The following is a 22,921-nucleotide window of genomic DNA, read 5'->3' as shown; positions in this document are numbered from 1 at the left end:
GACTTGTTCTCCAAGATGGCACATTTCATTCCGTGTGCCAAGGTGGCCACAGTGGAGCAAACCGCCAAACTGTTCATAGACCACGTGTTCAAGGTTCACGGTCTGCCACGGTCTATTCTGTCCGACCGGGGGCGACAGTTCATCTCGAACTTCTGGCAGAAGCTGATGGGCTTCCTGAACGTCAAGATCAACCTGGCGTCGGAGAGACACCCGCAGACCAACGGGCAGGCGGAGCGGGTCAATGCCATCATGCAGCAGTACCTGAGATGTTATGCGAATCAACAGCCTGCGACGTGGGTGGATTACCTGCCGCTCGCCGAGTTTGCCTACAACAACACGAAGCACGTGTCCATGGGGGTCACGCCGTTCTTCGCCAACAACGGGAGGCACCCCAGAACCTTCCCGGGACTGGAAAGGATGGGGGAGGGGGAGCCGCAGACAGCAGATGCGTTCGCGTCGGAGTTGCAGGAGGTCCACGATCAGCTGCGGCGGCACCTGGAGCTGGCCAAACATGCATACAAGGTGCAAGCGGACAAACACAGAAGGGTGGGCGAAGAGATCCATGTGGGAGACTGGGTCTGGTTAGCAGCCCACGCAGTGCCGGCCAGGTCGTTGACCAAGAAGAAGCTGGGGCATAAGCAACTGGGGCCCTACCAAGTCGAAGAGCAGGTCAACCCGGTGGCTTTCAGGCTGGCGCTTCCGGAGGGTTCCAGAATGCATCCGGTGTTCCACAGATCGGTGCTCACTCCCTACAAGGCACCGCACAGGTTTCAGGAACCCGGAACGGCACCGAGTCCGCTCAGAGAAGGAACCGGGCACGCGGGAGTGGCACAGGAGGAACGCATCAACGAAGTCACGGAGATTTTGGACTCCAGATGGGGGGAAGAAGGGGTAGAATACCTTCTCGCCAAGGAGGGCACCCCGGCCAGTGCGAACAGCTGGGTGCCGGGCTACGCCTTGGACGAACCTCTGCTCAAAGACGAGTTTCATGCCCTCTTCCCACATAGACCAATGCCAGCAGACTTTTTCGACGACTGGCTTTTCACGCCCACGCTTTCTGCCAGCACGTTCCGGGGGTTTGACTCGGACGAGGACCCGATACGAGACGCCCGTTCCCCGGAGGGGTCACCCTCGGGATCTGCCTCAGAACCCTCGTATTGGTGGGTCGATAGACCAGAGGAGCAGTGGCGCAGGAAGTGGCTGGAGGGTCCAGGACAAGCAACGCCGCCAGGAGGCAGTGAGGGAGAGACGGACATGGACGTTTTCGGGGACGACCCTGGTTTCGAGCACGGCGGCACAGAGATGGAAGCGGAGGTGACCGTCGTCGACGAGAGCAGGGAGGAAGAACCGGGAGACTTCAGATGGAGGCCCGCCACGGGAAGCGAACTGTATCCGACGTTCGTCCCTCTGACACAGCAGCACCCAGTTCCCGCACCGGAAGGAGGGGAGGGGGGAATGGGGGGCTTCGAGGGGGGGATGGATGTCAGGGGTTCAGGAGCAGAGGCAAGGGCAAGGGAGGAAACAGAGAGCGAGGGGGAGGAGGCAGAAGAAAAGATGAGTGATGACGACGACCCGAGATCTCCGAGTCTTTCCAGTGAATCAGAAGATTCACAGAAAGGAGCACCAGTGGCCAGGGCAAGGGGGGAGCCTAGGGGGACACCCCAGGAAGATAGAGCCAGAGGGGACTCAGAGGAGAGCAGTTGGAAATCGGGACCAGCGTCACAGCCAGAGAGCAGGGAAGAGGAAGAGCGCCAGAGATCAAGCGCTGGCAGCTCGCAACAGGGGGGAGGGCACGAGTCAGGAGTGGCCACACCTCCATCGGGGAGCGAAGAAACGGTCAGACGGAAAGTGGAAGGTTGGGCGCGCGCGCCAAGTTCAAATGCACAGGAGAGTGACGCAGTAGGCAGCCAGGAAAGGGAGCCAGGTCCTAAAGCCCGGCGCAAGGAGACAGGGAGTTCCGGGGGGTCGGCCTCAGAAGAATCCCGGAAGGAAGAGACCCCGGGCGGCAGAGGGACCCAGAGGAGAACAGTCAGGCAGAAAAGGTGGAGCAGGGCTAGGATATTAAGTTGGTGCACAAGGGGCGGAGACTCAGACGGAGCTTCGCCGATCTAGCCATTAGACGTAGAGTTGCACGCAGCAGCTTGAGAATGGAAACTGTAACTCAATAAAGACTTTTACTTAATGACCGCTGGCTAGCGTGATCCTCTGTGAGCTAGGATCTTGAAGCAGCTCTGACAGATACGTTATCAAATGCTTTTTCTGCATTGATGAAAATTAATGCTGCCGGGATTTCATTCTTCTTTTCCAGATATTCGATGATGTTTATTATATGCCTAACATTGTCTTTTAGATATCTATTGGGAAGGAATCCAGCTTGATCCATGTTTATTGCCCTTTTTAAATAACTTTTAAATCTATTCGCCGTTATCTCAGCAAAAATTTTATAGTCGTTGTTAAGAAGTGATATCGGTCTGTAATTTTTTACATTTAATTTGTCTGAGTCCGCTTTAGGTATCAGTGTTATGTGAGCATCCTTCCAGGAGTCTGGGATCTTCCCTCCTTGTAGAATATTATTCATTACCTCACATAGTACTGGGGCTAAGTCTTCCTCGAGGACTTTGTAATATTTGGCCGATAGACCATCTGGGCCCGGTGCCTTCCCTAATTTCATTTTCTTTATTGCTTCCTGAACTTCCTCTACTGTTATGCAATTATTCAATTGTGTTTTCTCTTCCTCCGTTATAGTTGTTATTCTGCTATTTTCTAAATATTTTCCTATTTCTATTGTGTCTTCCTCTTCTTTCTGATAAAGTTTTTCAAAAAAAGCTAGAAAATTTTTCTTTATTTCATTTGGATCTTCTACAAACCTTTCTTCAACTTTTATCTTGTTAATCACACTTTGTTTTTTCCTTTTTCGTAGTTGCCAGGCCAGGAATTTCCCCGTTTTATTTGCTGATTCAAAGAGTTTTTGCCTCATTAATTTAATTCTCCATTCAACTTCTTGATTAATTAGCATTGAGTATTGTGATTGTAGAAATTTGGATGTTTGAATTATCTGCTCATCATTAGGGTTTATTAATTTTTTCTCACATTCTCTTAGTTTGATCAGAATTTCATCTTTCTTTTGTTCTCTTATCTTTTTTCTATAACTATTTTGTTGGATTAGAAAACCTCTTAGCACCGCCTTACTAGCGTCCCATACTATGTCGATATTTGTTTCTTTATTAAGGTTTAAGTCAAAAAAATCTTTTAAAGTTTTTTTTGCTTTCTCAATTACTTCCTCATTTCCAAATAGATATTCATTCATTCTCCATCTATACACGCTCTGGACTCCAGAATTAATTTCCAGGAAAATTGAGTTGTGATCAGAAAGAGTTCTGGGGTGTATGTCACATTTTTCAACTCTTGCTACTAATTCCCTTGATAACCAAATCTGATCTATTCTACCCCAACTCTGATGCGGCTCTGAAAAGTATGTAAATTGTTTTGTCAGTGGGTTTTTATGTCTCCAGATGTCTGTCAAATCTAAATTTTCTTCAATATTTTTGAATGTTTTTGGTAATTTTCCTTGGTTCAATTTTTTCTTTTTTGCACTTCTGTCTAACTCTGGTATTGGCACACCATTTAAATCACCTAATAGATCAGTTTATGAGGCTCTAAATCCAATAAAATTTGTTCTAGTTTTTTAAAAAATTCTGCCTTATTCGTATTTGGGGCATAAACATTTACCACATTTAGTTTTTCTCCCTGATGATTGATCTGTATTCCCACAATTCTCTCTTCCTCAACTTTGCATATTAATTTGGGCTCCCCTTTTTCTTTTGCAAATATCACCACTCCTCTTTTTTTGTCTACATCTGAATTAATAAATTCCACCCCAACTTCTTATTTATCAGGATATGTTTGTGTTTTTTAGCCACATGTGTTTCCTGACAGCATATCACATGAACATTCTTTTTCGTCAGGACCTTGAAGATTTTATTCCTTTTAGATTTATCATTTAGACCGTTAACATTCCAAGATAAGACTTTAAGAGTCATGACCATATATGTTTATTTTTTCTTTGTGTTGCACTTATGAGTCAACTTATGATCTAATTTTCCTGTTCTTTGTAGTTTCTTTCTCATTTTCTTCCTCTCCTTCTCCTCCCAAAGCTACCTCCTCTTCTTCTTCCACTTCCTCCTCTTCTTTCCCTCTCTCTCCCCTCTCCTTCCCCTCTCTTTCCTTCTCTTCCTTTCCCTTTCCTCTGTAAGTCTCTCTCCCTCTTCTGCCCTTTCTTCTATCCTCCCAAGTTCTTTCTCATATCTTCTCAGGAATTTATCAGCTTCTTGGGTGCTCATCAGTTTGAATCTCTTATCCTTGTAATAGAAGGTGACCCCCTCTGGGAATTCCCATCTATAAGATATGGCATTCCTTCTCAAGACACTTGCTATTTGTCTGTATCCATCCCTTTTGCGTAGAAGCCTGATTGGAATTTCTTTATAAATAACAATAGGTCTTCCTTCAATTATTAGTTCTTTTTTATAGCTCAATTTTAGAATCATATTTTTCATCTCAATTGAATTGAAGACCACTAAACAGTCACCAGCCAGTTTTTTTTATTTTGCTTGCTGCATTTCCCCTCTAATTCTGAATGCCTTATCTATCCTATCGGCCACTTCCTCTTCTTCTACGTCTAACCATTTCGAGAGTTCTCTAATCATTTTTCCTCTCACATTTTCATTTGCCTCTTCGGGAACTCCTTTAAATTTTAAATTAAGCTGTTTCTGCCGCAATTCTACCATGGCTAGACTATCTGACAGTTGGTCTTGTCTATTGTTCCATTCTCTTATTTCCTCCTTTATTTTTTCTGTCTCTTTCTTTTGTTCCCTCAGTTCCTTTTGAGTTTTCCTATTTGTTTCTTCCATTGATTTTGACCTCATTGTCAAATCTTGAATTTTACTTGAGAGCTCTCCTACAGCCCCTTCTATTTTCTTATCTATCCTCTCCTGTACCTCTCCTAACTTATTTTCCATGTGTTCTTCCCTTTGTTTAAATTCCTCTTTTATCTTTAACCACAAGATATCTAAATCTTTGATTTCCTCCTGCCTGGATACTTTCCTTTCCCCAGGGGTCCCTGCTACCTTTTTCCCATTTCCCCCCGACATTTTAAGTTATTTTCTCAAAATTCTTGATTTTGTTCCCTACTCTCTCCCTTAAAGGGCGCACAGTCTTTCCCTCCTACTCCTTTTAGGTCCTGTACCTTTCAATGTAGTTCCCCAGTGTTTCAACCTTCCAATGCAGTCCCCCAGTATTTCAACCTGAGAAAGGGTCTTTGTCCCCAAGAATTGGGTCCAGACTTATCAATTCTAACTAGTAAACATCATATATCTATAAACTGTATCTAAATTTCTTCTATGGGTCCACAAAGTGGTTGCTGTCACTGGAATTTCCAAATATACATAAATGAAAGGAGAAAGAAGGAAAGAGAAACAGAGGACGGGGGGAGGGTAATGTTCTTAACTAGAGGACATGGTTATCAAATGCTCCTGTGGAAGACGAATAAGTGTTAAGTAGTTCTGTACGATCCAAAACAGTTCTAAGCAGTTCTGGTGTTTTCTGCTACTTGCTAGCTCAATTCCACTAAATGCTTCCACAATGATTATGCCCCCAAGAGGTAAAGTCGTAATTTAGTTTATAAGAAAAATCAAATTATTTAAAAGTCATCCCAATTAAAGTTCCTTAGTTAAGTTCAAAGGCCTTGTATGGCTCCAAAGTCCATGCCCCTTTGCCAACTTCAAAAAACAACAACAAACAACAACAACAAAACCAACCACAACAGCAACAAAAAACACTTAGAAGAGGGAAATTATTAAGTTGTGGTAAGAAAGGTGAATTCAAAGTGTTAAAGCTTAAAGCAAAAGGCTAATGTAGTATTCACTCTTCTCCACTGGGGACAGAATCTAGAATCTTCTCTCTCCTTCCAGACTCAATCTACGTCAGGATATCCCTTGCAGAACCAGTCTCTATCATTTCAGCAATTATGAAGAGATCCTCCGAGGAACAAGCTATAGCAAAATATATAGCAAACTATAGCAAAATAGCATGAACAAAGAGCGAGTATGATTTAAATAGTCCCCATGTCCTTTAATCTACTCGGTTGCTCTATTCAGTTAGAGAGGGTTAAATGAGGTTTCCAAATACAAAGCAGCTGATACGTGAGGAGACGAAAGAATGGTCACTTCTTCGCTTAATATGCCGAGGTGGAAGTAGAGGAGTAATGCTGGTTTTAGTTTGAATGTTTCTTGGATATCTCCTTCCTTACTCCCTTGCCACTCCTCCACGTATCTTGTACCAGCCCCTTCTAAAAATACACTCTTGCAATCAACCGAAAAGAAAGGGGGTGAGGTTTTCATACAATCGTCCTTTTCAGTCCCCTTAAAGCCTTATCAAGTCTTTTTACAGCTCTTTTTACAGCCTTCTGGCTGCTAATCACCATAAATGACTGAGTGCAGTTACTCTTTAACTTTTAACTTTCTAGCCCCAGGGTATTCAAAGTCTCTACTCAGTTCTTTGTAGGTTACTTTGTACTTTGCATTTTAATCTGCCACAGCGAGAAAAGAAAAGCTGTGGGCTTTAATTGTTTTGTACTCACTCAAATAGGTGCTAAGTTACTTCCTTTCTCTTTCTTGCAACTTTGTTTCCTGCGCCATTTTCCCATCAACCGGGATGAAGTCCCTATTTTCAATCTTAAAGCATCCAAGAACCGCTTGGTCCAAACTTCCAGGTATTAAAGGATAAATCTTCCTCTTCACCAAGGGTTCTATTCTTATCTTTCTGGAGATCCATCACGCTTCTTAGGGGAAGCTGCAGGCATTGCAACACAGGGTCGGTGCTCTCCCGCTTGTGTTTGCAGTCTCGCCGTCCTCAAGCTCTTCCAAGAAAGAAACCCGAGAAAACCACGAAACCGCACCTCCGCTGCCGGGTTGCCTATCCCTCAAGGGTTCCCCCCCCCTGAGATTTCTGGGGGTGCACTGTGCCTGGTGGCTCCCCCAAGCCCCTGTGCTGCAGGAAAACCCCTGACGAGGTTTTCCGTGCTTCCTCACTTTCCGCGGGTCAAACCGGAAGCCCAGACCTTAAACTTTACTATGAATCAGCAGCATTCTGCTGGTTGAAAGATTGGCTGCTTCTTGAGAACAGACATTTTGGACTTAGAAGGTTTCAGCAATGTTTTTGGGTGGCATGCATATTTGTGGTACGACAAGGTTAAAGCACATAAAGCATTTAAAAACCATATTGTCAGGAAAGCATTGTTTAATGTCTGGATAAGATATAAAGACCTATTGGAAATTAAAACCCCAAGGTGGTTGTCACCAATGGAAGCAAAGGCTCAGAAAAAGCTCAATATGGAGGCCAATTGGCCGAAATATTGGGAAATTTTGGAACAAGATGGAGATAAATTGAAATTGCAGAGTTTTGAGAAATTAAAAGATAAAGTGCGAGACTGGCTACATTATTATCAAATAAGAGAGGCCTACAATTTGGATAAAAAAATTGGCTTCCAGGTGGAAAAACCAAAATTGGAAACAGAACTGTTAGATCCCAAAACTAAGATACTTTCAAGAATGTATAACTTGCTGTTAAAATGGAATACGCAGGATGAAATGGTTAAATCTGCTGTGATTAAATGGGCACAAGACGTTGGACATAACATTATGTTTGCTGACTGGGAACAGTTGGGGACCACCGGTATGAAATTTACGGCATGTAATGCCTTAAGAGAGAATATTATGAAAATGATATATAGGTGGTACATGACACCAGTCAAGCTTGCAAAAATATATCATTTGCCCGATAACAAATGTTGGAAATGTAAAGAAAATGAAGGTACATTCTTTCACCTTTGGTGGACGTGCCCAAAGATTAAGGCTTTCTGGGAGATGATATATAATGAAATGAAAAAGGTATTTAAATATACCTTCCTGAAGAAACCAGAGGCCTTTCTCCTGGGCATAGTCGGCCAATTGGTGACAAAGAAGTACAGAACTTTATGTACGCAACAACAACAGCAAGAATACTTATTGCAAAGTACTGGAAGACACAAGATCTACCCACCCTGGAAGAATGGCAGATGAAGGTGATGGACTACATGGAATTGGCGGAAATGACTGGCAGAATCCGAGACCTGGGAGAAGAGTTGGTGGAAGAAGATTGGAAGAAATTTAAAGACTATCTGCAGAAACACTGTAAAATTAATGAATGTTAAAATGATGTTGGATTGAAAATAAGTGGTATTAGCAACAAAGTTAATAAGAATATGCAAAAATGAATTGATAATGGATGAAAACAGAGTTATAAAATGTTAAGATATAGAGTTAAGGTAAATGAAAGAGGGTAAGGATTTGCTGACCTGATTATGTAAATGGGAATACAAAAAGGGGAGGTGTGAGGAGGTCAAAGAAACAAGGAAAGGAGTTTAAAGTTATGAAAAACGGATTTTTTAACTTTTTCTTATTTTTTCTTTGTCTTTTGTATGTTGTATTTTTTATTTTTATTTTTTTTTCTTTTCATGTAGTTTTTGTTTTTTATGTATTTTCCTTTTCCATGTGTTTTTGTATTCATGCTTTAAAACTTTAATAAATTTTTCTTTAAAAAAAAAGAGAATGTTTCTCCCAAACTGCAAGTATGCCACAAGTAATGTAGTACAAAATGCAATGTGTTATTTTTTATGTGATATCCTATGTCCAGCTATGTGCACTGCTACACTTGCAAATAGCCTTAAGAGGCCTGACATGCAAGTCTCTTAAGATTTACACGAAGGCATATAAATGTACCAAGCAAACACATATATTTTATGGGGGGCAAAGACCCCTAGGAATTTAAGAGTGGCTGTATTCCCTACACCCACAAGTCTCAGAATGCTTAGAACATAAAAACACAACATAAAAACACAAAACATCACGTGTTAAAATAGCATTAGATGTCAATAAGAAAAAGGCCTGGTTAAAAAGGTGCGGATTTGCCTGGCTCCTAAAGCTGTATAACGACTTTTACGACCTTTGTATGGATTATTTGGTGGGAGGTGAGTTTAGAGCTATCAGTGAAGCTTTTTCCACATTCCACACACTGATAGGGTTTCTCCCCTGTATGAATTCTTTGATGGGAAGTGAGACAGGAGCTCCGACTGAAGCGCTTTCCACATTCCACACACTGATAGGGTTTCTCCCCTGTATGAATTCTTCGATGGGAAGTGAGAGAGGAGCTCTGAATGAAGCTCTTTCCACATTCTACACACTGATAGGGCTTCTCCCCTGTATGAATTCTCTGATGCTGAGTGAGATTGGAGCTGTTCCTGAAGCTCTTTCCACATTCCACACACTGATAGGGTTTCTCCCCTGTATGAATCCTTTGATGGGAAGTGAGAGAGTAGCTATCAGTGAAGCTCTTTCCACATTCCACACACTGATAGGGTTTCTCTCCTGTATGAATTCTTCGATGGGAAGTGAGATGGGAGCTCTGACTGAAACTTGTTCCACATTCCACACACTGATAGGGTTTCTCTCCTGTATGAATTCTTTGATGGGAAGTGAGATTGGAGCTCCGACTGAAGCGCTTTCCACATTCCACACACTGATAGGGTTTCTCTCCTGTATGAATTCTTTGATGGGAAGTGAGAGAGGAGCTATCAGTGAAGCTCTTTCCACATTCCACACACTGATAGGGTTTCTCCCCTGTATGAATTCTTTGATGGGAAGTGAGAGAGGAGCTATCAGTGAAGCTCTTTCCACATTCCACACACTGATAGGGTTTCTCCCCTGTATGAATTCTTTGATGGGAAGTGAGAGTGGAGCTCTGAGTGAAGCTCTTTCCACATTCCACACACTGATAGGGTTTCTCCCCTGTATGAATTCTTTGATGTGAAGTGAGATTGTGGCTGTGACTGAAGCTCTTTCCGCATTCCTCACACTGATAGGGTTTCTCCCCTGCATGAATTCTTTGATGGGAAGTGAGAGAGGAGCTATGAGTGAAGCTCTTACCACATCCCATGCACTGATAGAGTTTCTTTTCAATGAGATTTTGTTGATGGGAAGTGGAATTGGAGCTCTGACTGCAGCTTTCTCCATACTCCAAATTTTTTTGTGGCTTCTCCTCTCTGGGGATTTTATCGTGGTCACCTTTGTTCTCGATTTCCAATTCATCACAATCTGCATTGGGGACAAAAAGGGATTTGAGCCTCAGGAACAAATGGAGAAGAACTGAAGGGAGTTGCGTGTGTGTTCATTACCTGTGTTGTTTGTTTAATATGAGATTCGGATGAGTTGTTGAATGTTGCTTTGTTTATATAAAGCAGTGGTCAAAATTGTGAAAGACTTTTGGAAAAAAGTGTATTTCAGAGTTTTTATGGCTTATAACACCACTTCATTTGGAATACTGTCATAAAATTATATATCAATGGAAAGATAATTCGATCAAGAATGCAATCAAGAATGCAATCCAAGAAAGTTTGTTCAATTACCCGTATTCTATCAAACGTTATAGCCAAATAACCAGAAAAAGGAAGCACAACTTGCTTTGGTTGACTTTTGTCAGTGTGTTATGTGATTGCTATCAAGTTGGTTGGTTTTTTGTGTTCTTTCATTTAGTGAGGGTGTAAGACATAATAAAATTATAGAAATGGCACAAGGAGTTGAGTGGTCCCCAGAAAGTGATGTAAGATTGTACTATTAAGTGAGCAAGGCTACAGTTATGAAGAAATTAGAAGAGAGATTGGGGAAAACTTAACCAAAGTTGGCATTTCTATATTTTTGAAGAGGTATAAGGAGACTCAGTCACTACAAAAGTGACGATGGACGAGTGGAGAGACTGTGCCTACATGACAGAAGAAAATCATCTGGGTGTATACAAGATGACATGGTGCAATGTAATGGGAAGTTGAGTGCAAGGACTGGTCTAAATTAGAATTCTAAGAAAAAGCCATTGTTATCTCTCAAGCAAAGGTTGAAAAGATGAAACCCATGTTAACTGGACAGTGGAACAATGGGGCGGTGTTATTTGGAGCGATGAGACCCAAATCTCCTTGCTTGGTAGTGATGGCATGAAATACCCGAGGAGAAGAATCAGATAACATTTACATCCTACTTGCATTACACTGACCGTGAAACACCCAGACAGTGTGATGATCTGGGGTTGCACGGCAGCAAAAGGTGTGGGCAGAATTTGCGTCATTAATGGGAATATAAATGTGGAAAAATGCATAAACGAAATATATGAGCCCAAACTGAAGTGTTCCGCAGGTGATCATCTCCCAGATACCGAAGCATTTTTATATTTTCAACAGGATTCAGCTCTATGTCATGTTGCTGCTGTGTGCCAAAGGAGCATTATCATTCAAGATAATCCTATTCCACTGCTGGAATGGCCTGGGAATAGCCCACACTTTAACCCAATCAGAAATCTTTGGAGCCGACTAAAGAAACTTGTTAATAAGAGGCAACCCAGCAATAAAGCCCAATTAACATAGGCAATAATTCAGTCTTGGTTTCACATTATTACAGCTGCAGAACTAAAAACTTGGTTCACTTCATGGGAAGGTGTTGTAAGGCCGTAATTAAAGCTAAAGGTTACCAATGGTTACCAAAGGTTTCGCGTTTTTTCTTTATGAGTGCTGTTCTAATAAATACTCCTTCATAAAAGTCATCGCATTACATTCTTCATTAAATTATCTTTCCATTGCTATATAATTTTATGGTATTACTCCACACAAAAGTAGTGTTATGAGCCATCAAACCTCAGAAATATACTTTTCACAAAAGGTTTCCACAATTTCGGCCACTAGGAGAAGTTGTTCATTTTAAAGTTAATGTTCTTTTATATGGAATCAGATTATTATTATTTATGTTTCATGTTTATATGTGTGTTGGAAGCTGCCCAGAGTGGCTGGGGCAACCCAGCCAGATGGGCAGGGTATAAATATAAATTATTATTATTACTACAGTGGTACCTTGATTTAAGAATAGTCCTGTTCCGGAAAGTTTGTAAACCGAGGTACCACTGTATCATCATCATCATCATCATCATCACCACTGCTACTTTTCCTGAGATTCAATAAGCCTATCTCTTCTCTGGGATGAATTTTGTTTGGCCCAGTCATGGCATCCCCTCCATCTCCAATGTCAGTCGTCTCTTTGGTCAACCCAAGATTGATAGCAGCAAAAACAAAAGCAGAAAACCTGAAGCTACTTATCTTTCCTAAGAATTCTGAAGCTGACATTTAAGATGGCCTGGGCAGTTGAGACCAGCCCAATCGTGGTAGAAAAAGCAATAATTTGAGGAAGATTGTTCAAAGAAAAGACTGTAAGTTACTCTTTCTTGTGGGGGTGTTAGGTTCCCAGGTGTTATAGGGGTCATTATTGAGCTCTGTGAAAATATATGAGGTTGGTCCATAGAGGTATTTTTTGAATTTCCAGGCAGATATGACGATCCCACAGGGAGCCTTACCAAGAGAGGCCACAATCCCACAATTCTCCTCCATGACGTCCTTATGCAGAGCTCTCTGGTCAGGATCCAGCAACGCCCACTCCTCGTCCGTGAAACAAACAGCGACATCTTCAAAGCACACTGGACCCTAAAAGAAAAAGGGAAATGTCCTCCTGAGACAGCAGAAATATGATCTGCTACACAATGCTCTGTGGTTTCCTTCCTGTACATTGCGGTGTTGTTTCAATAGGATTGCTTTGCTGCACATTTTATTTATGGATGCTTATTTTATTCTGCATTTTAATTATGGGTGTTCATCTTTGTTCAAATAGGTGGTACTCCACCTTGTGTTATTCAAGTCATTCTGCCTAGGCTAGCATTCCAGTTTCCCCAATGGAAGGATCCACATTCTCTTCTCGTGAGCTGTTCTGGGGAGTTCCCTCCCAATGCCCTAGAGCCAAATTCCAGGGGTCCATAGGGGCATGGAGAGGGGGAGGAATGGGAGGCAGGCCCCATTTGCATCCGATGGGGCTGGTTAGGTGAATCCAGGCCACTATTTGTTCTCATTTGTCTACTGCTTAGAAAACAATTTTAGCATTCAGTGATCAATCTAGAAATAAAATAAGCCTATTTTGAATGGCCATCTGTCTTGGATGATCTAGCAGAGATTCCTGCATTGCAGGCTCTGAGAGACAAGCAGGGAGGGTGGCTTCTGGCAAAAGGAGAGGGAGCCACCGGTGGCTCCTCCTTCTCCTGACTCAAAACAGCCTCTCGACCTTCCTCTCCCACTTGCCTCCTTCCTCTTCTGCCTCTGATTCTGCACTGCATTCTGCCACAGTGTCTCCCAGCTCAATAACCCCTGTAACCCCTTCAGCTTCTGACACCTCCTCTTCCCAGCCTTCTCCCTCTTCCCCCTCTGACCACCCATCCTTCTTCTACCTCCACTTCTTGGGCTCTCAGCAATCTCAGCAATCTTCCTTCCTGGTTCCCCAGGTGCATCCTCCCACCATTCCTCTGTCCCCAACCAGTCCATGACATTGCTCCATCCCTCGGCCTCTGCCCCCCCAAGACAGCTTCCCCTGACCTGATCTGGTTCCACAGCTGCTACTTCCCTTCTGCCCCCATGAAAAGACGGATCAGGAGGTCTTGCCGGCATCATTCTGCCATCTGCAAGAGACAAAAGGTAAGCATGACGCCAGGAGTGTCTGCTTCTCTCACAGGTGAAACACGGCATCTCTTACTACAGATGGGCTTTTGAGAAAGCCTTACCTACTGAGAGCATTTGGACGTTTGTGCCCATTTCATATGTTAGTTGTGCAGAAATACATCTCCCCTCCTCTGGACCCTTGTTCCCAACTATCTCCCCCCAAAACAAGATGAAAACAACTCACAGATGAGTTGGAAAACCAACAGAATGAGACCAAACGGAGAAAAACCACCTTCCTCCTTACCCAGTGGCCTCTCTCTGGTGTCCAACGGAGGCCTCTCTGCCTCACAGGAATCTGGGTCCATTTCTGCAAAGAGATCCTTTCCCTGAAAAAACCACAATGATTCAAACCAGAGAATGGGGAGAAATATTAGAAAGAGAATGACAAAGACTTGAAGGGTGTGAGATCTCATTCCATGGATGCTTTCCCAGAAATAGGATGGGCCATCAGCAGACCATTATGGGATGTTCTCCGTCCTCTTTGGAGCCCCTTGGGAGTATCCAGAGGAAAGTCTCTCTCACCTGTTTTCTCTCCTCTGCCTGACTCAGGAGGAAACCTTCGGCCAGGGCCACCGCCTGGGAACTGGTCTCCGCTCCGCATTCCCTCACCCAACTCTCCATCTCCGGGGGAAGGACAGCCAGGAACTGCTCCAAGATCACCAGGTCCAGCATCTCAGCTTTCGTGTGCCTTTCTGGTTTCAGCCACTGATGGTCAAGGTGGTAGATTCGGCTGCAAACCTCTCGGGGTCCTTTGGCCTCCTGGCAGCAGAACTGCCTCAACTGCTGGCTCTGCACCTCTGAGGGGAGGGTGTCTTCCTCACCCAGAATCTTCTGCACAGAGTTTTCCCAGAATTCTCCACTGCTCCCAGTTTGGCTGGCATGGTCTCTTCCTGCTTCAGGGCCAGCCGAGTCTTGCTCCTCCATCTGTGCTCTCAGGAAGCCTCTGAGAGATCGGAAGGAACCCTTTGGTCTTCTGACAAGTTCTGCCCGTCTAAATGAGAAGCTCTAGCAAATCCTACAAAGCAAATACATTGTTCTGTTACAGAATTTGTAGGACAGGGGGGGAAATGGTTCCCTGAGCAAGCACGACTGCACCACATCCCAGACCATGAGCTAGCTTTTTGAAAGAGAAGAAACAAGTCTCTAGCCTTCTAGCAATGCAAAATGTGGAGGCAACTGAAGGGATTTCTGAGAGATTAATCAACCTGGTTTCTCCATCCTTCCAGTCAATTGATGACGTCGGAACCTACTGACAAACGAGTCGTTTCTATCTTGTGAAAAATGGATGCTTGGTTCTAGTGGGGGTCCTCAGGAGTTGCCCCCCACACCTATACCCACTGCGCTGCTTCTGTCTCCTTTTCTTGCACTTGGACTCTCTGCCACTCTCAGAATAGACTTCTGGGGCGGGGTCCCTTTTTCTTTGCTCTGAGGGCCAGGTATGTATCTGGCCAACCCCCTGAGGCCAAGTGGGCAGGGCCAAAGACACCTCCTTTGAAATTTAGGCGGGTAATTAATTATTATTGTTACTATTATTATTATTATTATTCTGTTAGATAGCTTAACACACACACAGCCATTGATGCCAAGGTCCCTGGAGGCTTGGTGAGTAGCAGCGCCCATTTCCGGCTGATTTGCCAGCAACAATCCCTTTGGGACAGAGAGGATGTGGTCCTGGGATGCCATGCTCTGGGTGCGAGGGGATTGCTGCAGTGGCCTCCGTGGGGAGCTGCCCTGGGAGACGACTGGGAAACTGGTCCTCAATGCAGCAGCCAGACTATGGACTGGGATCCCTCTCTTTGTTCCTGGCCTTTCTCCCCCACTTTTCCTCCCTTCCTCCACGTGTTTTCTTTTTTTGGGGGGAGGGGCTTGTCCACCTCCTCGTCCAGCTTTGGAAAACCATTTGCACATGTTTCCTCTGTTGTGCAATGAGGCTGAGCGATGTCACACAGAGTTAAAGTCCCAGGGACTCCTTTCTTTAAAGAAGGGAGATCTTTTCTGAAGGGGGGGGGGGGCGGAGGGCCAAGTGAGTTTGGGATCCTCTGATCTCCAGGAAGGAGAGCGTGGCAGACCTGGCCCCTCCCGGATCAGGCCCCCCAGGCACCCTCCCCTGCTGCAGCCCTGGGACCCCCCCCCCCGTCTCCCCACTGCACCCTCTGGGGGGAGAGAGAGGAGACTCACCAGATCCCAGGAGGGGACAGCGAGGCAGCCCTTGCAGGAGAGACCCCAAAGCAAGGGAAGGACTGGGAGGGAGGGGCCTTGGCTCTGGAGGACCTGGCCCCCCTTGCTTCCTGGCCTCTCTAGGAAGGCAGCTCAATTCCCTTTAACCCTTGCCAAGCCGAGTCCCTCCAGCTCAGCCCTCTCTCGCTTGGCAGAACCTCAGATTCTTATTATTTTTTATGGATTAAGGGGGGCATCTGCCCCCCTGGCTACGCCAATGCCCAGATATCCTTTTGGAGCGCGAGGCTCTTGGCTGGACTCTGAGCATCTCCCTCCCTTGGCCAGAAACCAGAGGAAGAGCTTGCAGGGAAAAGGGCTTTGCAGGAGGCAAGGAAGCTTCTCCTAGAATTCAGGAGTGGAGAGATAGGAGGGGATCCCAGGGTCATCTAGTCCAACCCCCAGCAAGGCAGGAATCTCAGCTAAAGCATCCATGGCAGATGGCCGTGCGATCTCTGCTTAGAAACCTCCAAGGAAGGAGAGTCCACCACCTCCCAAGGGAGACCTTTCCCCTGCCCAACTGCTCTTAGATGTCCCTCAAGGCAGCGGGTCCTGAGTTCTAGCCCTGCTGAAACAATCGCACTGGCTGCCAAGGAGGAACCCAGCGAGGTTCAAAAGAAATAAATCCTATTCTCATCATAAATGAGCAATACTTTCTTATGCATGCTTTTTATGCTAATATACAAAAGTATGCCATTTCCCTTTCCAGAAATGCTTAATTGCTAATTCAATGGACTGAAAATGGATTGTTGTTATTTTTATGTTTAGGGAAGCTTTTAATATTTGATGGACTATTGTATTATAATATTTTGTTGGAGGCCGCCCAGAGTGGCTGGGGAAACCCAGCCAGATGGGTGGGGTTTAAATATATTATTATTATTATTATTATTATTATTATTATTATTAAAATTGATCAGGTGAGTTTTCTCCTTTCGAAAGAGACAGGTGGAATCTCCACGGTTGCTAATAGCATAAAATTGAAAGGCTAGTGAAATATGGGGAGCCCTAGAGCATCTGCTTGGCATGCAGAATGTCCCAGTCAGTGTAGACCAGGGGTCCTCAAACTATGTCCTGCACGGCCATTTCAGAACCTGCCAAGTGTCCGAGGCTGAAAGCATCTCGTTGCCCGCTCAGTCAGTCCTTGCGTCCCACTGATGTAAACGCCACAGGCGTGGTGGCGGCTCTACCAATGAAAGGCCAGGGAGTTTCACCCGGGGACGGGGAAGTGTTGTCTTCTGGCTTGAAGAGCGAAGCTTGAGGTTGGTGGAGGAAGGCAGACTTGGATCAATTCGGTTTCTTTACGTTTACTTTGAAGGTGGGAGAAGGAAGTATAGTCCTATTTCGATGAGTAGCGCAGCGGTCTTTCCATTCATGCGGTTTACATGCTCTGAAAGTTGGGATCTATTTTGATATTTAAATTTTAAAAGGGTGGAATGGAACTGGATATTGACCATCTCCTTTGCCTGGGGAGCCACGTTCTGGTTGGAGGAGGCCAGGATTTGCCCCCAAGGCCTGGGGTGTCCCTCCTCCCCTGCAGTAGGACTTGGAATCCAGGAGAAACCTCTTGGAATAGCCTTGCCAGGTGCTCAGGGATTCACCTGTCCCCATGTCCTGCAAACTGTGTTAAAATGTGACATCAAGCTTTATTTACAGCGGAAAATAACAAAGAAACATGGCGTGAGCTGTCTTCCACAGCCGTCTCCTCCTCGGTCAGAGTAAAAGAGAACAAAGGACGGAAGTGATTTACAGACTGACTTCCATTCTTACACACACAGTACAGAAGGTGTAAACCTGGATATTATGTTACACTAGCAATGGGAGAATGAAATACTGACAGTTTGGCCCCCAATTTGGTCCAAGACCAAAGCTGAGAACCCTCATGGTCCAGGAGTGCCAGGGACTCCGTGGTGGGGGCAGTGGGGGCCGCTTTGGCCCCCACTGGCCCCTTTTGTGCCTGTGTTCCTAATAGATAACTAAGTGTGAAGAGCATGTTGTGTGCTTTAGCAACAGCCCTCCTGGAAATAAGGAAATGCAACCCCCATTGCTGGTTGACTCAAAAAAGCAACAAGGGAATCTGCTCTGGTGTCCCATGAGGTCTGTGGGGCCCTTAAGTAAGAGGAGCCACTTTTCATAACTGAATTAAAGAAATTTTAACATAATCAAACATTCAAATTACATTTTACAATTTCAATTAACACCCCCCCTCCGTGTCTTCCCCCAACTTCCCTTACTGGTTTATAACACCTCTGTTTCTTTTGCTTATAAATTTGTATTCCTTATATATTAAAATTAAGTGATCTTTCGCTGGTATTTCATCGCCTTTCCATCTTTGAGCTAGTAAAATTCTGGCTGCTGCTGTCGCATACATGAATAGATTTTTCTTATGTTTTGGTAAATCCTGCCCTAAAAAACCTAATACAAACGCTTCTGGTCTTTTAACAAAGGCTATCTTAAACCTTTTTTTTCATTCTGAAGAAGTGTGCATGCACACGAAAGCTCATACCAAGAACTAACTTAGTTGGTCTTTAAGGTGCTACTAGAAGGAATTTTTTTATTTTGACTATGGCAGACCAACACGGCTACCTGTAACTTTTTTTTCATTTCATTATAGATCATCTCCCAATAGGTGGAGCCAGGTGGCCCAGGTCCGGGGTGGGTGGGGTTGCTATGGTGACAAGGACCACAGACTTGCAGGCGGCCATTTTGGGTTAGTAGTGGGGCGAGTGGAGGAGAGAGCAGTTGGTGGCAGTTGACGTAGGACAAGGCGAGGCAATCAGTGGATTCCTATTGTCTCAGTTTCTTATTTCGCTACTCATTGTTTTTCTCTTCTTGAAGATGTGCCACAGGCTTTCTTCATCCAGCAATGGTGAGTATTGGAGGAAACAAGAGTAGGGAGAGGATCCCTCAGACCTTCCTCCCGCTGCCAGGGCTCTTTGCCCCCCACTCTGCACTCTCAGCAGTGAGGAACTGAAGCCCTCCGCTGTCCCGGGGTTTTTTAAAATGCTGGGGGTGGGAAGAAAAGCCCTTGTCCCCCCCCCCAGCCTTCAGAAGAGGTCGGGGGACAGACTGTCCCCGGACCTGGTCTGAAGTCGGTTTCCCTAGGAACGCATTAATTGATTTTCAATGCATTCCTATGGGAAACCGTGCATCGCAAGACGAAAAACTCGCAAGAAGAAGAAACTTGCGGAACGAATTAATTTCGTCTTGCGAGGCACCACGGTATTTTGTTTTCTTCGTGACCTTTGTGAGTTTATTTTTTTATTTTTTAAGAGGGCAAATTGAAAGAGAAATTGTATGGCAAGTTGCAGAAGAATAAAAGGTTGTGTTTGAAAAAAAAACACACCAAAAACTGGGGGGTGGCATCCTTAAATATTTTATTGGGGGTGGGGCAAAGACCCCTAGGCCCCTATTCCCTACACCCAGGTCTCAGGATGGTTACAACATAAAAAAACCAAGAAACAAAAAAACACACCACATATTAAAAGGCATTAGATGTCAATCAGCCAAAAGCCTGGTTAAAAAGGCGCGTCTGCCTGGTTCCTAAAGCTGTATAATGGTTTTTCTGACCATTCTATGGATTCTTTGATGGGAAGTAAGATTGGCCCTCTGACTGAAGCTCTTTCCACATTCCACACACTGATAGGGTTTCTCCCCTGTATGAATTCTTTGATGGAAAGTGAGATTTGGGCTCTGACTGAAGCTCTTTCCACATTCCACGCACTGATAGGGTTTCTCCCCTGTATGAATTCTGTGATGGGAAGTGAGAGAGGAGCTACATGTGAAGCTCTTTCCACATTCCACACACTGATAGGGTTTCTCCCCTGTATGAATTCTTTGATGGGAAGTGAGAGAGAAGCTATTTCTGAAGCTCTTTCCACATTCCATGCACTGATAGGGTTTCTCCCCTGTATGAATTCTTTGATGGGAAGTAAGGGAGGAGCTCTTCCTGAAGTTCTTTCCACATTCCACGCACTGATAGGGTTTCTCCCCTGTATGAATTGTTTGATGGAAAGTGAGACTGTGGCTGTGAGTGAAGCTCTTCCCACATTCCACACACTTATAGGGTTTCTCCCCTGTATGAATTCTTTGATGGGAAGTAAGAGAGGAGCTCTTCCTGAATCTCCTTCCACATTCCACACACTGATAGGGTTTCTCCCCTGTATGAATTGTTTGATGGAAAGTGAGGCTGTGGTTGTGACTAAAGCTCTTTCCACATTCCACACACTTATAGGGTTTCTCCCCTGTATGAATTCTTTGATGGGAAGTGAGAGAGGAGCTTTCAGTGAATCTCTTTCCACATTTGACACACTGATAGGGTTTCTCCCCTGTATGAATTCTCTGATGCTTAGTGAGATTGGAACTCTTCCTGAAGTTCTTTCCACATTCCACGCACTGATATGGTTTCTCCCCTGTATGAATTCTTTGATGGAAAGTGAGAGAGGAGCTCTGACTGAAGCTCTTTCCACATTCCACACACTGATAGGGTTTCTCCCCTGTATGAACTCTTTTATGGGAAATGAGAGAGGAACTATCTGTGAAGCTCTTTCCACATTCCACACACTGATAGGGTTTCTCCCATGTATGAATTCTTTGATGGGAAGTGAGATGGGAGCTATTCCTGAAGCTCTTTCCACATTCCACGCACTTATAGGGTTTCTCCCCTGTATGAATTCTTTGATGGGAAGTGAGAGAGGAACTACCTGTGAAGCTCTTTCCACATTCCACACACTGATAGGGTTTCTCCCCTGTATGAATTCTTTGATGTAAAGTGAATTCGGAGCTCCCCCTGAAGCTCTTTCCGCATGCCACACACTGATAGGGTTTCTCCCCTGTATGAATTCTTCGATGGGTGATGAGAGAGGAGCTCTGACTGAAGGTCTTTCCACATTCCACACACTGATAGGGTTTCTCCCCTGTATGAATTCTTTGATGGGTGATGAGAGAGGAGCTCTGACTGAAGGTCTTTCCACATTCCACACACTGATAGGGTTTCTCCCCTGTATGAATTCTTAGATGAGACGTTAGAATGTCCTTCGTCCTGAAGCTCTTTCCACATTCCACACACTGATAGGGTTTCTCCCCTGTATGAATTCTTCGATGGGAAGTGAGATGGGAGCTCTGACTGAAGCTCTTTCCACATTCCATGCACTGATAGAGTTTCTTTCCAATGAGATTTTGTTGATGGGAAGTGGAATGGGAGCTCTGACTGCAGCTTTCTCCACACTCCAAATTTTTACGTGGCTTCTCCTCCCTCGGGATTTTATCGTGGTCACCTTTGCTCTCAATTTCCAATTCATCAGAATCTGCAATGGAGACAAAAGGGGATTAAGAGCCTCAGGAACAAATGGAGAAGAAATGAAGGGAGTTGGGTGTGTGTTCATTACCTGTGTTGTTTGTCATTTTACCAACATATTTATTATTAGATTCTGAAGACTTGTTGTTTTGTCTGATATATAGTAGTGGTCAAAATTGTGGAAGGTTGAAGCTGACACTGAAGATGGCCTGGGAAGTTCACACCAGCCCAATCGTGGTAAAGAAAGGAATATTTTGAAGAAGATTGTTCAAAGAAAAAACTGTAAGTTACTGTTTATTGTGGGGGTGTTATGTTCCCAGGTGTTATAGGGGGCGCTGTTGAACTCTGTGAAAATATATGAGGTTGGTCACATAGAGGTATTTTTTAAATCTCCAGGCAGATATGACGATCCCACAGGGAGCCTTACCAAGAGAGGCCACAATCCCACGATTCTCCTCCATGACGTCCTTATGCAGAGCTCTCTGGTCAGGATCCAGCAACGCCCACTCCTCATCCGTGAAACGAACAGCGATATCTTCAAAGCACACTGGACCCTAAAAAAAAAAAGGAAATGTCTTCCTCTGAGACAGCAGAAATATGATCTGCTACACAATGCTCTGTTGTTTCTTTCCTGTTTAATAATAATAATAATAATAATAATAATAATAATAATAATAATAATAATTTATTATTTATACCCCGCCCATCTTGTTGGGTTTCCCCAGCCACTCTGGGCGGCTTCCAACAAAACACTAAAATACATTAAGCTATTAAACATTAAAAGCTTCCCTAAACAGGGCTGCCTTTAGATGTCTTCTAAAAGTTTGGTAGTTATTTTTCTCTTTGACATCTGGTGAGAGGGCGTTCCACAGGGCGGGTGTCACTACCGAGAAGGCCCTGTACCTGGTTCCCTGTAACTTGGCTTCTCGCAGGGAGGGAACCGCCAGAAGGCCCTCAGCACTGGATCTCAGTGTCTGGGAAGAATGATGGAGGTGGAGACGCTCCTTCAAGTATACAGGACCGAGGCCGTTTAGGGCTTTCTTTCTTTTTTATAAGATATTTATTAAGATTTTTTAAAATATTACAGTAAAAATGAAAAAAATAACAAAAATACAAAATAAAAATAGTTAAAAATACACAGAATTTCCATTACTTATTTTCCTTTAGCTTGTTTCCCAGACCTCTTCATACCTCCCTTTTTTGTATTCCACTTCAAATTGTTGGTTCAGCAAATCCTTACCATTAGATTTTAACCTATTTATAACCCCTTTTTCATATTCTCTTAAAGCATTACAGCTGGAAACCACTTAATTTCTATCCAACATCATTCTAACATTCATTAATTTTACAATATTTCTGTAGATAGTCTTTAAATTTCTTCCAATCCTCTTCCACCGACTCTTCTCCCTGGTCTCGGATTCTGCCAGTCATTTCTGCCAATCCCATATAGTCCATCACCTTCGTCTGCCATTCTTCCGAAGTGGGTAAATCTTGTGTCTTCCAATACTTTGCAATGAGTATTCTTGCTGCTGTTGTGGCGTACATAAAAAAAGTTCTATCCTTCTTTGGCACCAATTGGCTGACAATGCCCAGAAGGAAGGCCTCTGGTTTCTTCAGGAAGGTATATTTAAATACCTTTTTCATTTCATTATAGATCATTTCCCAGAAAGCCTTAATCCTTGGGCATGCCCACCAAAGGTGAAAGAATGTACCTTCAGTTTCTTTACATTTCCAACATTTATTATCGGGCA

General features: G+C 44.2%; 3 protein-coding genes and 1 long non-coding RNA gene across 14 annotated transcripts in view; 2 read left to right on the top strand and 2 right to left on the bottom strand.

The window, feature by feature from the left end:
• Window positions 1-22,921, top strand: part of LOC308588810 (uncharacterized protein) — a 218,927-nt gene that overhangs the window by 99,479 nt on the left and 96,527 nt on the right. The window lies entirely within an intron of this gene.
• Window positions 1-22,921, top strand: part of LOC308588833 — a 127,399-nt gene that overhangs the window by 20,628 nt on the left and 83,850 nt on the right. The window lies entirely within an intron of this gene.
• The window catches only part of LOC308588706 (uncharacterized protein), a 196,808-nt gene that overhangs the window by 167,426 nt on the left and 6,461 nt on the right, over window positions 1-22,921 (bottom strand). Inside the window, exons 3-5 of one of the 11 annotated variants that reach the window (XM_081197297.1) lie at window positions 13,908-13,989; window positions 13,541-13,623; window positions 12,478-12,604 (exon numbers count right to left, since the gene is read on the bottom strand). The exons of 3 other annotated variants lie outside the window; for them this stretch is intronic. In XM_081197297.1, coding sequence (XP_081053423.1) covers window positions 12,478-12,604; window positions 13,541-13,623; window positions 13,908-13,989 — 292 coding nt within the window. Of the gene's footprint in view, window positions 1-12,477; window positions 12,605-13,540; window positions 13,624-13,725; window positions 13,990-14,185; window positions 14,679-15,841; window positions 16,027-22,921 lie in introns of those variants that run through there. 7 more of the 11 variants (XM_081197307.1, XM_081197298.1, XM_081197308.1 and 4 more) reach the window with 7 other exon arrangements.
• On the bottom strand, window positions 18,783-21,581 carry LOC308588740 (uncharacterized protein). Its single transcript, XM_081197384.1, has 2 exons — window positions 21,262-21,581; window positions 18,783-21,180 (listed from the first exon to the last, which is right to left on the bottom strand). The coding sequence occupies exons 1-2, from the start codon at window positions 21,275-21,277 to the stop codon at window positions 19,418-19,420; spliced, it is 1,779 nt and encodes a 592-aa protein (XP_081053510.1). The 5' UTR covers window positions 21,278-21,581; the 3' UTR covers window positions 18,783-19,417.

The sequence above is a fragment of the Podarcis bocagei genome, assembly GCF_964188305.1.
Source record: "Podarcis bocagei genome assembly, chromosome: 6".
NCBI classification, from domain to species: domain Eukaryota; kingdom Metazoa; phylum Chordata; class Lepidosauria; order Squamata; family Lacertidae; genus Podarcis; species Podarcis bocagei.
This window is presented reverse-complemented; position numbering and strand designations above follow the sequence as displayed.